Below are 15,189 nucleotides of genomic sequence, written 5' to 3' on the forward strand. Positions count from 1 at the left end.
TTCCTTTGCACAAATTCTGCATGTAGAGAGACATGATGTCTGATGATTTTAATAGAGTGAGCTCTAATACATCTTCTAGGCAAAAGATATATTGAATAATTCATCTGACACCCAACTGCTGAATGAAGAGAAACAGATGCTGAGAGAGGGATAGTCAACATAAATTTGATTATTTCAGAAACGATACAGGATTTTTTAATTGATTGTATTTACAAAGTTTTATTTCAGTATGATGAAGCTTATATTAAATTTTCATTTGTGCGATCGTTCCTCTTCAAGTTACCAAATCATTGGAGAATAGGGGCTTGTTTGGGTCTGGATGTGGGTTGTAAGTTTGATCTGGTTATTACTAATGGGAACCCTGGGTTCTCCAATTCGTCTTTTGCCCATTATTGTTTCCCTTTAAAAAGGCTTTAGATTCTAAAATGTTTTTAGGGATTGTATGTAATACTGAATACTACCTATGCTAAACATAGTTTGCAGGGAGGCTTTACTGAGAGATGCCTGTGCAATACAGGTTGCCATTAACCACGCATTTACCTCTTAAAATTCTGAATCAAATGAGCACAAATGCTCAGTGAGAGTTTATAATCCGACTATAAAGCGGGGTTAAATCTGAAATATGTTGTCACCGCACTTTATAATGTACTGTGACAGAAAGCACGCAAGCAAGATTTTACCGGATGAAAGGCCAACTAATCAGTGTGTTTATGGCAATTGATAAACATAAACGGAAGCAAAGAAGATTGCATCAGTGGAGATTGTATAATATTCTAATCCTTAATGTTGCCTAATTAAAGGTTCCCGCTGGTGTGATTTACCTATGGTGTAATAAAGGCTGCCTTGTATAAATCCTTGTTGCTTGCATAAAATGATTGGAGGGGTAATCTAGATAATTGTTTAATGGGAACCATAGCCTGTTACTTAAATGGGTGGTTTGCCTTTTAGTTAACTTTCAGTATATTATAGAATGGCCAAGTCTAATCAACTTTTCAACTGATCTTCATTATTTATTGTTAATAGTTTTTGAATTATTTGCCTTCTTCTGAGTCCAGATTTTAAATGTGGGTCATTGACACCACGTAAAAACAAATGCTCTGTGAGGCTACACATTTATTGTTTGAGCTACTTTTAATTACTTATCTTTCTATTCAGGCCCTCTCCTATGCATAGTCCAGTCTCTTATTCATATAAATGCAGGTTGCTTGGGTAATTTGGACCTTCGCAACCAAATTGCTGAAATTGCAGACTGCAGAGCTGCTGCATAAAAACTAAATAAACCACAAATAATAAAAAATGAAAACCAATTACAAATATCAGAATATCACTCTATTTAAAGGTGAACAACCCCTTTAACTTCATTGCCCAACATCCCCCAGCAGCTGTAAATGAGCAACAAACAGAGCCATAGGTAACAATCACTAGTCTTGGGACAATATGTAATGCCTGCTTCTATAGCATTCTGATTAGCTGCGTGACTCGCTTAAGTGTTTTTATAGTGTTTTGTTCTGCAGCCCTCCATTCTGTTGGTCGAATGAATGGCCTCTAGCTATTAGACCATGGTTTTATTGGCATATTGGGGGATGAATAGGAAAAGACCTGTACAGTATGTATAGGGCCCTCCTAGGGCTCATCAGACATGTAATATATTGTAAATGGTATAGCTCTCAGGTGTGTACAGTAGTGATGTGCGGCCCAATACCCGCGGGAACCGCGAGTTTACCCGTGGTTCGGGCCCGACCTCGCACCCCCATTTGAGCTCTTCTTCCTGCTTTCCCCGCCCGCCACCTTGCACTGCCGACTTCCGGCTTCCTTTTTTTATAGACGCGCGCCTGCTCACCACGCCTCTTTTGTGACATCATCGGCAGGGCGGGCACAAGTATAGAAAAGGAAGTCGGACTCAGGTGGGTGCGGTGGGCGGGTTAGGGTCGGATTTTACTCAACCCGCACATCACTAGTGTATAGTAAAGAGTTCAATAGGACCGGGCCTACAAGGGGAAGGGCCTACCAGGAAATTCTTGTTTCCCTGGCAGGCCAGTTCTATCCTGACAATAACATAAGGAAATCTAGTTTTATAATCATGCTTCCCTTTGATTACTAGGGTCATGATGTTTTAAATTCAAGAAAGACAAGTAATTACATTACATCTCAGATTTCTTCTTTTTGTGGATAGCCGAATAGAGCTTAAAGGAACAGTAACACCAAAAAAATTAAAGTGTTTTAACACAATATAATATAACAATATAATGTACTGTTGCCCTGCACTGGTAAAACTGGTGTGTTTGCTTCAGAAACACAACTATAGTTTATATAAACAAGCTGCTGTGTATTCAAGCACAGGATACACAGTAGATAACAGATAAGTAGAAGATTCTCATTGTATGCTACAGAGCCTATCTGTTAACTGCTGTGTATTCTGTGCCTTTTTTCCTTTTTTGAATGGCTGCCTCCATGGCTACACAGCAGCTTGTTTATATAAACTATAGTAGTGTTTCTGAAGCAAGCAAACCAGATTTACCAGTGCAGCATAACACTACATTATATTTTCATTACTTTAAAACACTTTCATTTTTGTTGTTACTGTTCCTTTAAAGGAGAAATAGGCCCACTTAGGCAACACAAGGCCATTGCACAGGCCATGGTCCCCCTGAACCATCTCAGCTTTGCCCCCCAAAACATCTATGCTGAATGGTAAGATCCAAGGTAGAATTGGTGAGCGTAATGTTCTTCTGGTTTTACTTCTGCTCTCTGGTGCTGTTTGCTGAAAAGAATCCTGCAGGCTACCTAGTCCTGGCTTCTAGTACACATGCTGCTGATCAACAACCGGGTAGCTGGTGTGTATTGTGGAATTGTGAAAAAATGTGGATGTGTTGTAGATCTTTTATATAGCAGAATGACGTCCTGTTGCAGTGCTGTATAATTTGTCAGTCCATTATCTGCTAAACAACAGCTTCACTGGCTCTATTCTATTTAAAGCTGATCCACATTATGTCTGTGGATGCTGAGGGCATCCAACCCTGCTTTAAAGGGGTTGTTCACCTTTAAATTAACTTTTAGTATGATGTAGAGAGTGATATTCTGAGACAATTTGCAATTGGTTTTCATTTTTATATTTTTATTTTTTTTTAGTTATTTAGCATTTTATTCAGCAGCTCTCCAGCTTTCAATTTCAGCCATCTGGTTACTAGGGTCCAAATTGAATATCGCAGGCAGGAATATGAATAGGAGAGGCCTGAATAGAAAGAGGAGTAATAAAAAGTAGCAATAACAATACATTTGTAGCCTTACAGAGCATTTGTTTTAGATGGGGTCAGTGACTACCATTTGAAAGTTGGAAACATTCAGAAGAAGAAGGCAATAAATTCAAAAACTATATAAAAAAAATAATGAAGACTAATTGAAAAGGTGCTAAAACTGGCCATTCTATGACATACTAAAAGTTAATTTAAAGGCAAACCACCCCTTTAATGGAAAGCCTGAAACTGGATAGCTAAAACCATGTCTTGCTTATGTATAATCTTCATCACTTCTGACTTGTCCAGCACGTTAGTTTGAGGAAACTAGTTGTGTCCTTACATCTGTTTTGGTTCTCTAGCGTGAAGATTTATTTTCCACGTCGGGAGGCTAAATTGCTTAAACAGGAGGGAGGTCTTATTCGCTTGGCCTTGTTCACAGTTTTTCTCATTTTACCCAATAACCTTCCCCTTTTTCTCTAATATTATTCTGTTATTATTGATTTGTTTTTAGAAGTGGGTTAACCTTACGGCTTGGGGCTGGTGTTGGATAGAAATGGCATGGGCCTCCCTTCTAGAATGGTTTTCATGGCGCCACAGAGCTCTTTTTGGCTTTCTGTGAGATTGCAGGAAGCAATTCTAATTTGAACATTGTTTGTACTTTTTTGTTAGAACTTATAATATGCAGATTTGAGAACAGGCAGTTGGGGACAATGCACAGTTGCTAAGCAAACAGTTTGGCCAACTTGCAGCTGTTTTTAAAAGACGACTCCCAACACTTCCCAACAGCTTTTGGCTGTCAATGGGATCCTGGGCTTTTAGCTCCACAAACACAAATGCTGGACACCCCTGACAGTAGATCTTTCACAGTTAAAGGAACAGTAATGAAGTGTTTTAAAAGAATGCCAATGTAATGTACTGTTGCCCTGCACTGGTAAAACTGGCGTATTTGCTTCAGAAAAACTATTATAGTTTATATAAACAAGCTGCTGTGTAGCAATGGGGGCAGCCATTCAAGCACATTATAGATAATTGATCACAGATAAGTTTTGAAGAATCCTATACTACAAAGCTTATCTGTAGGCATCATGTGCCTTTTCTCCTTTTTCAGGTTTTAATAGCTGCCCCCATGGCTACATAGCAGTTTGTTTATATAAACTATCATAGAGTTTCTAAAGCAAAACACCGGTTGTACCAGTGCAGCACAACAGTACCTTACATGTTCATTACTTTAAAACACTTTAATTTTTTGGTGTTACTGATCCTTTAAAACAATGGACACAAAGTATGTTCAGCACAATCCCTATTCATTGAACTCAACCAATCTTTTTTTTAGGGTCCAGATCAGCCCCATTTTGGCCACACAGGACCTTACTTGATCGAACCCAAATTTGGCCACACAGGACCTTACTTGGAGACTTGTCTCTGAATTTTACATGATGTTCTTTCATTTTCCATTAGAATTCCTTTAAATGGCTGTTTGTTTGAGGCGTTGTGCATAAGTGACTTGCCGTATAGTGCTTAGTGCAACCACACATTAATCTCAGGGGAACGTCATTCCCTTTTTACTCAGAGAGTAATAAAAAAATGCTGTCATAGTGATGGAACTGGGTTTTTTTTTCTGCCACAAAATAACAAATATAAATTACTATTTGGGTTTATGTTTTCTGAGAGGTTAATTGGCTGTCGTGGGTGGGCGGTGCCTCTTGTGATGAAGGAACATATTGCACACTTGAGTCTCTGCAGTGGTGCTGTATAGATATAGATATGGGGATGCAAGGGGACAGAGGAGGGGCCTGGGGCGCTGTCAGATGCTTCAGACAATTTTGTGTGATAGGTAAAGGACATAATGCAATTTCCTAATCTAGGAGTAACATTTAATAACAATGACATTATTCCGTAACTGGTTACTCTCTGGATGCTCCGGCTCTGCAACCGAAGAAACAGCCAGTATAGGAATGTCCCAGTCCCTCGGAGCTGAGAAATGACTGCACGATTCTACTCCAGCATCACTTGTTCCCTGGCTAGATCCCCTATAACAACCTTGCAGGCAACTGGGAGAGCAATTACCCCTAGGCACCGGTAGAAATTCACATTGTAGGGCATCAAGCATTGGGTCTAAGAAGCATGCATTTTTTTGCAGCTTTTTAACATCTCGGCTTCTAATTCACTCTGGTTGGTCTGCTTATCCATTGGCTGCTGTTTGTGCTGTCATTTCACTGTTGTATCCAGACGTTTGTTTGTTTAGTTCTCTCTCTCCTCGGAAAGATTTTTTCCCTTTCTTTTTAATTCAGGGCCTGGTGGGAAAACCTTTGTGCGCCACTGGATGGGAAGCAGTGCAGACATCCTCTGATTGGGATAAGCTTTTTAGGGGAGGTCTGGTCACTTCATTCCATTTTACAGGGCAAAACCCCTTCAGTGCTGGTAGTACCTCAAACCCAGCAGTGAAAGAGTTATGCTTTTATTCAGCCCCACTAAATAAGCAAGCGGGATAGATTTTGTTAAGATGTATGCTGCTCTTAATGAGATTAAATTCTTTTTTATTTTTTCTGTCGCATTAATGTTTTGTATTTTCTCAGCTGGGAGGAACACATGCCTCTTCCCTGGGAGCCTTGGGTTCTGTTCTTTGTGCAGACAGATTAACAGCAGAGCCATACTGTGCCCCAGCTGAGAAATGTCTGAAACTAACAGGAAAGCAATCAGGCAACAGTTTAATTGTGAGGAAACCGCCTCACCTTTAGGGCAACGGCACAAGGGGCAGTTTGGAGTGTTTTGTAGTCAAGGCCATTGGCTGCTCCATGGGTAGAGGACGAAATGCTCCAAATTGCAGTGATTCATTGTCTAAAAGCACCCGCTGCACATTTTTGACAATATTTTCAAATTGAATTTACAGTGCAAGAACATGAAGCACAATTGAATGATTTAGCCCAGATATATCCTATGCACGGCCATAAAAGTGCAGTGAAGTGCAACTCCCTGCTGACTGAGGATGATGGGCGCTACACTAATGCAGCTGCATGGCTGTCCTTTGATACTGTTTTCTGGAAAACAAATATTTGTCAAAAATGACACAAAGGCTACTAAAAACTTTTCACCTAAATTACAGTTCAGAAAAAGCAAGACAAGGAGCAGCAAAGCAAACGTGCCTGTAACTCAGACCCCTGTAGGACTTAGCATGCAACAAGTGCTCTGCATTAAGTATGGTGTTCTAATGGCATGGGGTCTTTGTTTTTTAGGAGGAAGAGTAAAAACCTGGAAGCGCAGGTGGTTCATCCTGACTGATAACTGTCTCTATTACTTTGAATACACAACAGTAAGTATGGAGAGCAGAGCCTGTAAAGCAGGAGGGCCACGTGGGTAGAATTATTTGGGTATGGGGGAATACCCACAGAGGTTACTAAACACCTTTAAACCTTTTAGTGCCAACTGAAACAATGAACCTATAAACATACTTAAAGGGATTCTGTCATGATTTTTATGATTTTTATTTCTAAATTGCACGGTTTACACTGCAAATAATTAACTCTACAATATAAAATGTAATTCCTGAACCAGCAAGTGTATTTTTTTTACTTGTAATATTGGTGTAGGCAGCCATCTCAGGTCATTTTGTCTGGTCATGTGCTTTCAGAAAGAGCCAGCATTGTAGGATGGAACTGCTTTCTGGCAGGCTGTTGTTTCTCCTACTCCGTGTAACTGAAGGAGTTGCTGTTCTTATATATACCAGGGAGCAGTTATCATGTGTTAGGGAGCTGCTATCTGGTTACCTTCCCATTATTCTGCTGATGGGCTGCTGGGGGGAAGGGTAGATAGGTAGGGGAAGGGATAGCACTCCAACTTACAGTGCAGCAGTAAAGAGTGACTAAAGTTTATCAGAGCAAAAGTCACATGACTGGGGGTAGCTGGGAAACTTACAATATGTCTAGCCTAGGGTTGCCACCCAGCCGGTATTTTACCGGCCTAGCCGGTAAAACACCTGACAGGGCCGGGGCTGGTATTACAAATTTACCGGCAATGTAGCTGCAGGTAATTTGTAATACCCTTTACAAAAGCCCTTGCCCTCCAGTAAAAATGTAAATTTCTTTTGGCTTCTGCGATGTGGCCCCACCCCTTTTTGAGTCGCTGGCCTCCCCCCTTTGCATCATGGCCCACCCCTTTATTATCCGCCCCCACCACTGGCCGGTATTTTTTTTTTTAAAAGGTGGCAACCCTAGTCTAGCCCCATGTCAGATTTCAAAATTAAATATAAAAACATCTGTTTGTTCTTTTGAGAAACGGATTTCAGTGCAGAACTGATGAGTTTTGAAAAAAAAACTTTTTTCCCATGTCCGTAGCCCTTTAATTAAAAAAAGGCCCTGCGTGATCTGCTCTGGGCACCAACGCCTATTAGAAAAAGGATTCATACTAACTGACACGTGTATCAGCACTGATAAATGTGCCGTTTGTTTCCTGCCAATCATGAAGGTGCTGATAAATGGGAAATAAAAAGATAATTCCTGGGAATCATTTCCGAATTCCCCCGAAATCAGCCTTAAATAAATAAACCCCATATTGGCATGAAAGTATCGGAAATCTTGATTTGGTAAAATTGTAAAAACTAGAAAATGGGTGATACAGAACAGTATGAAAGATGGTGGGACATGTTCAACTGAAGTGAGATTTAGCAGGGGACCCCAGTAGGAGAAGAAGGCAAAAGATATTGATATTGATATTCCACGGCCCATCATCCCCCCTTCTCAACAGAGCAAGCAGGTGCGGAAATTCTATACCAACCCTCTGTTCTTTTCAGCTGTGTGACCAATTGTATGTCATTAATTGCTCGCTGTGTGTATCATAACATTTAAGGTTAGTAATAACATTAATAGGCTCAGTGTGTAGCCAACTCCCGTTACTGGCCAGATCTGAAGGCCACCCAGAGCAACTGCTCACTACTGTGCAACATCGGCATGTGCCGCGAACTTACAAAGGAGCCACTCCACTTTCCTCGTGCCACTAACTCATAAACAATGAAATGCTTATGTTTTGCCTAGAGAGTTATGAAGCCATCACGCAGAACTGAAGTTTTGAGAAGGAAGCTCTGTTATAAAACCAAAGATGGGAACATGATTTACAGGAATTTTACTGCTAAACAAACAGGATAGTTTGTTCCTTGTCTTTACAGTTTTGTCTGTTTAATGTGCCTTCTCAACACCCGTTGCCTCATTTTGAGGTCATTATGACTTTGAATCAGCCCCAAGTTTCTATGGTTACACAAATAACTCCCTAGTTGGCCACAAATGAAGGTGGGGGGAAAAAAAATTAAATTTTTCGTCAGTTCAATGTTTTCCCTTTGTCCGGTGTAATGCAGGGGTTCTAAACATAGTAAACTTGGGTTACAAAGACAAATCCCAGGATTAATTTGGGTCCCATTCAGTTCAAATTGATACTATTTTGTACAGGTAAGGGATAGGTTATCCAGAAATCTGTTATCCTGAAAGCTCCAAATTATAGACTCCATTTTAATTAAATAATTAAATTTTTGTAATATTAAAACAGTACCTTGTGCTTGATCCCAACTAAGATTGAATTAATCATTTTGGAAACAAGCCTATTGGGTTTATTTCATGTTTAAATGATTCTTTAATAGACTTAAGGTATGGAAATCCACATTACAGAAAAGCCCCCTTATCCTGAAAGCCCCCACTTATCTTATTAGTAATTAAAAGTGGTTAATATTGGGTGGTGGCACATGTAAATATTCAGGGGAGATAAGTTGCCCAGCAACAATTCTCCCCTACTTTGGGCGACTAATTTCTTCGAAATGCCATCCCGCCGGCAAGAATATGAATCACCAGCGAGATACAGTTGCCTCACGAGGAAACTTCAGGCATCTACGGAAATCCGAAGCGATTCATATGCCATTCCGCCAACGATTCATATTCTTGCCGACGGGAAGGCATTTCAGGGAGATTAGTCGCCCGAAGAAGAGAAGATTTTCCCTGGGCAGCTAATCTCCCCCGAATATTCACGTGTGCCAGCACCCTAAGGGAAGGGGCACATGGGCAAATTCGGGGAGATTTAGTCGTCTGGCAGTCTCCCCGAACTGCCTTCTGCCTGCTAAAAAGAAAAATTGCCTGCGGTAATGCACTCACGGCGCTTCGATTTCTGAAGTTGCCCAAAGTTTCAACTTTGGGCGACTTTGGAAATTGAAGCGCCGCGTTTTCTCATTATAGCAGGCGTAAGGCAGTTCGGGGACATTGTCGTCCTGAAGAAGAGGCGTTTAGTCGCCAGGCAACTAAATCTCCCCGAATCTGCCCGTGTGCCCCTGCCCTAAGAGTAACCTGTTTGCAGTGAGCCACAAAGCTCTCTACATTTTCCCCAGCAACAGATGAAATTAGAAATTAGTGTCTTGTTTAACAAACGTGTCTGGCCTCATGGGGGTGTCATTGATCCCCGCTGTCCCCAGTGTGTATGTACTTAATGACTTCTGCATTCCAGTCAGGATCCCTGCAACTGGATGCGTGTGATTTAATAATGGCATGGAGTCGATCTGTTTTGTATAATCCATTAGGTTGGCTGTCACATATATGGAATCCCCTTTGTATTTTTCTATACCTATGTTCTTACACCCTCCCCCTTTCCCTCTGCTACCAGCAAAAGATTTGCTTCCTGTGGAGCATGCTTGATAAAGGGGCTCGCCCCGAAACGTTGCACGTTCGCACGAAATAAATAGCAAGGGGTAACCCTGCATTCAATTGCCGTGAGTGCCAGTGTATTTCTGGACAATTTTCCTGTGTAGCATGTCACAAATCACATGGTATGGGTTCCATTATTGCTAAGGGGAGTAAGGAAATGAAATAAGGAAGAATAAATTTGACTGGGGACACATTAAAGGGAAACTGTCATGGGAAAATGTTTTTTTTTCCAAAACGTATCAGTTAATAGTGCTGCTCCAGCAGAATTCTGCACTGAAATCTGCAGATTTTTTTATATTTAGTTTTGTCTGACATGGGGCTAGACATATTGTCAGTTTCCCAGCTGCCCCAGTCATGTGACTTGTGCTCTGAAAAACTTCAGTCACCCCTTACTGCTGTACTGCTTTACTGCTGTACTCCCCCCCCCCCCCCAGCAGCCTAACAACAAAACAATTGGAAGGTAACCAGATAACAGCTGCCTGGTAGATCTAATAACAGCACTCAATAGTAAAATCCAGGTCCCACTGAGACACATTCAGTTACATTGAGTAGGAGAAACAACATCCTGCCAGAAAGCAGTTCCATCTTAAAGTGCTGGCTCTTTCTGAAAGCAGATGACCAGGCAAAATGACCTGAGATGCACCTACACACCAATATTACAACTAAAAAAAATACACTTGCTGGTTCAGGTGAATTATTTGCAGTGTAAACAGTGTAACTTTAAAAATACAAACATCATAAAAATCATGATATGATCCCTTTAAGGCTTGGCACAAAATAAGGCATTCTCTGCCAGACAGACTCTGATACTGCCTGTATACAAAGCGTTATGGGGTGAGAGTCACAAGGCAGGTTTGAAATCATTTCTAACCCAATAAAAAAACCAAAATAATATTAAAATAACATGTGGCCATTTTCATCCTTTGTTTTTTTTCTGTTTCATTTGTGCATGTGGTGAAAGATTACAATAATCCCCCTCACAACAAGTGCAGTGTTGGCACGCCAGCCCTAGCGAGATTATTTTTCCTTTAAGGGACCAGTTTTTGAGAAATATATTTTGTCCTTTACTGATGGCATTATCCCAACAATTGACAGTATGTTGGCTACTGCACTGTATTATTTGTGTATGCTCTATAGGTGCTTATACACGGGAAGATTCAGCAGTTTATCTGTCTGTGTATTAGGCCCACCCACTGCCAAATTTGGAGACTTGTTAGCGTGTGTAAAACTGCCGCCATGTTCTACCTTAAAGGGGCTGTTCACCTTTAAATGAACTGTTAGTATGATGTAGAGAGGGCTTTTCTGAGACAATTTGCAACTGCTTTTCATTTTTTATTATTAGTGGTCTTTGAGTGATTTAGCTTTTTATTCAGCAGCTCTCCGGTTTGCTATTTTAGCAGTCTGGTTTCTAGAGTCCAAATTACCCTAGCAACCATGCATTGATAAAATAGGAGACTGGAATATGAATAGGAGAGGCCCTGAATAGAAAGATGAGGAATAACAAGTAGCAATAACAATACATTTCTAGCCTTGCAGGGCATTTGTTTTTTTAGATGGGGTCAGTGACCCCCATTTGAAAGCTGGAAAGAGTCAGAAGAAAAAGGCAAACAACTATAAAACTATAAAAAAAATAAATGGACCAATTGGAATGTTGCTTAGAAATGGCCATTGTATAACATAGTAAAAGTTAACTTAAAGGCAAACCACCTCTTTAATAACTTGATTTTACTTAGTTTATATCCTTTCCAAATCTGCCACTTATCTGTATTTTTTAAAGGGTGGGGGGTGAGAGTTTTATTTTTGTCAAGTTTTACTATTAAAGGGGAACTCCACACAAACATAACTTAAGCTTTTTGAAAAGTAAACATAATTGTAAGCAACTTTGCAATATACAATAAAAATATGCAGATTTTTTATGATTTTTAATGGTTTGGAACAGTTCCCTAAGCCTAGCCCCCTGCTCTGCTGATCTGTCTGACTACTTTGCTGAGCTGGCTGAATACTGTTACTTTGTATCAACAGCCATCTGTCCTCAGCCTGCATCCTCCAAACCCCACAAATCCCTGCACACGTGATTTCAATAAGGAACAGAACATCCCAGTGCAATGCATTGTGGGTTATGTAGTTCCTGCATGTTGTCTGTAAGCTGTGGAGAAGTTGTTACAATTTGTAACATCAGTGTTTAGTCCCTCCTTCCCTGCCAGGATTTCAAATGATGCAGAAAGAGAAGAACTGTTAAACAGCTGGATTTCAGCATAGAAAATTGAATTTATTTTTACTTTTTGAAGAAACAGGTAACTATGACGGATATATTAGGGGTTTCTGTGTTATGTGGGCCTCTTTATCAAACTTTGGTTTGGAAGCCTGAATTTCCCTTAACATCAAAAAAAGATTTTTTTTAAAAATTCATACATTGAAAAAAATGCCAAGAGAAATTAAACTTTAAATTGCAAAGCCTTTATTGAGAAGTAACTTACATAAACTCCGCTTGCACTCCTCTTCAGAAAAGGTGACAAGGCGATGATCCATCGTGTGGTGCTCGATTTCTCCTCCCTGCTATCTCCTATAAGGAAGGCAGGGAGGAGAAATCGAGCGCAGCATGATGGATCGCGATCATCTTTTCTGATGAGGAGCGCAAGCGGAGTTTCGGTAAATTATTGCTTAATAAAGACTTTGCGATTTTAAAGTTTAATTTGTCTTGGTGTGTTTTTTTGAATGCATACTAAAGCATTGTTCTAAAAAAAATTTTGATGTTACTGGTCCTTTAAGTAGTTTTTTTCCTCATCATATATCATGTGCTGTATCTCTGTCTCCCCCTAGTGGTCTGTAAAGCAGTTGCATCGAGTTCCCTACTGTTTCTTGTCATTAAGATTTGATCTTTTTGCTCAACAGGATAAAGAACCAAGAGGTATAATTCCCTTGGAAAATCTTAGTATCCGAGAAGTTGAAGATCCACGGAAGCCGGTAAATTTCTTACTCTTAAAACTGATATATGCCAGATAAATATACACAAAGCCCCCTACAAATAAGGGCACCCTCAACCTATATCCAATAATCCAATCGCAAAAGTGAATGGAATCATTGCCCTGTAGGCTGCAGAGGAAGAGAAAGCCGTTACATGTGTTAATGAATCACCAACCCATTTCCATGATCTGTACATAGAAATACAGACGATCCCAGCAGGAATTCCATGGATAGATACATACACTGGGGCTCATTTATAAACACTGGGCAAATTTGCACCTGGGCAGTAACCTATGGCAACCAATCAAATATTTGCTTTCATTGTTCAACCTGCAGCTGGCTGAAAAAAAGGAAGTAATTGATTGGTTGCTGTGGGTTACTGCCCAGGTGCAAATTTGCCCAGTGTTTATAAATGAGCCCCGCTGAGTTCACTATAACCACCAATACTCTGTGCTGTAGTATTTTATTGTTCTACCTGCTGTAATGCTCCAGTTGCTGGACTAAAGGGCCAATCGTTCAATGCACTTTAATTAACCGAACAGCGACTCCCTTTGTTTCAGAACTGCTTTGAACTGTACAACTCAAGTCACAAAGGGCAAGTTATCAAAGCCTGCAAAACGGAAGCTGATGGGAGAGTGGTCGAGGGAAATCATGTTGTGTACAGAATATCAGCACCCACTCCGGAAGAGAAGGAGGAATGGATAAAATCAATCAAGTGAGTGAATGCAACCGAATAATTGCCTCGGAAATGCTAGCACTGTTCATAGCATTGCATGGAACCCCCATCTCATTGTTTACCCCAAATATTACCCTGATTTCTCTGAGCCCCAGCCATTTACTCCCATCAGTCCCTCTAGAGCTGTTAACAGGCATGTGATCCGTTACCGGAAACCCATTATCCAAAAAAGCTCTGAATTACAGAATGCCCGTCTCCCATAGACGCCATTTTATCCAAATAATCCAAATTTTTAAAATGATTTCCTTTTTCTGTGTAATAATAAAACAGAATATTGGCAAATTCGGCAAATTTTTGCCATTTCGCAAATTTGCAGCGAAACGGGTCAGATTTGACCATCACTAATAATTAATCCTTAATGGAAACTAAACCAACCTAAGGGGTTCATTTAATGTTTACGTGATTTTCTAGTAGACTTAAGGTATGAAGATCAAATTATGGAAAGATCCTTTATCCGGAAAACCCCAGGTCCTGAGCATTCTGGATTACAGATCCCATACCTTTATAACAAATTGCAGCTTGTTATGTCTATAATCAAAGCCTTTCTTGGCCTTACAAATCGTGAATTACAGAAATGATTTTTCTTCTTAAACCAGAATTGTTTTGACTTCTGTTTTCTAGAGCAAGCATCAGCAGGGATCCATTTTATGACATGCTGGCAACACGGAAGAGGAGAATCGCCAATAAAAAATAACTTCCCTTGCCAACATTGCTGCAAAAAAACTCCAGCAGTTTAATTCATGGTACTGACAGTCTGGTTGTTTGCTTTCAAAGCTCCTCAACGCTTCATTTGAAGAAGAGCTACTACCAGACTCTAAGGTTTAGAAACCTTATACTGTTGCCCACAGTTCTACACCCCCTGACAAGCTAAACTTCCTTTTTTTTTATTTTTATTTTGGTCTTTTCAACCTTGAAAACGACAGTTTTCCAAAACTTGACACAATGTAAATAACGTCAACTCCATTGATTTAATTAGTTTTAAGCCAAAAACATTACCCCTTCTCCTCCTGAGGAGATAGAGAGACAGGGTCGGACTGGGGGCCCTGGGTCTGCTGTCGCAGGGCCCCCCTCCCAGCAGTCCCCGGGGCCCCCTCCTGACCTCCAGCTTGCCGCCTCCACAAACGAGCAAAAGACGGGAATGTGCGCGCAAAAGATGCGACGTGGCTGCGCGCTCAAAAGGTGCAACGTGCATGCGCGCACAAAGGACGTTTCTTTTCTGGGGAGCAGGTCTGGGCCAGCGGGGGCCCACCGGGTTTTTTCCCCAGTGTCCCGCCAGCCCAGTCCGACCCGAGAGTAGATCTCATGTGTATTATATAAAGTCTATATAAATAAGTATTTGCAAATGTATATTTCCTAGAGTGGCATATACATTAGGGATGCACCGAATCCACTATTTTGGATTCGGCGAACCACCGAATCCTTTGCGAAAGATTTGTCCGAATACCGAACTGAATCCGAATCCTAATTTGCATATGCAAATTAGGGGTGGGAAGGGGAAAACATTTTTTACTTCCTTGTTTTGTGACAAAAAGTCAAGCGATTTCCCTCCCGCCTAGGATTCGGTTCGGCCAGGGACAAGGAT

General features: G+C 40.7%; 1 protein-coding gene across 1 annotated transcript in view; it reads left to right on the forward strand.

Moving 5' to 3' along the window:
- LOC108701591 (cytohesin-3) overlaps positions 1-14,314 on the forward strand; it is an 81,962-nt gene extending 67,648 nt beyond the window's left edge. The window contains exons 10-13 of the mRNA XM_018236432.2: positions 6,470-6,546; positions 12,800-12,871; positions 13,432-13,586; positions 14,229-14,314. Of these exons, the coding sequence (XP_018091921.1) occupies positions 6,470-6,546; positions 12,800-12,871; positions 13,432-13,586; positions 14,229-14,301 (377 nt within the window). The 3' untranslated portion in view covers positions 14,302-14,314. The remainder of the gene's footprint in view (positions 1-6,469; positions 6,547-12,799; positions 12,872-13,431; positions 13,587-14,228) is intronic.
- Positions 14,315-15,189: the final 875 nt, after the last annotated feature.

This window comes from Xenopus laevis, chromosome 9_10L (genome assembly GCF_017654675.1).
Source record: "Xenopus laevis strain J_2021 chromosome 9_10L, Xenopus_laevis_v10.1, whole genome shotgun sequence".
Taxonomy (NCBI): domain Eukaryota; kingdom Metazoa; phylum Chordata; class Amphibia; order Anura; family Pipidae; genus Xenopus; species Xenopus laevis.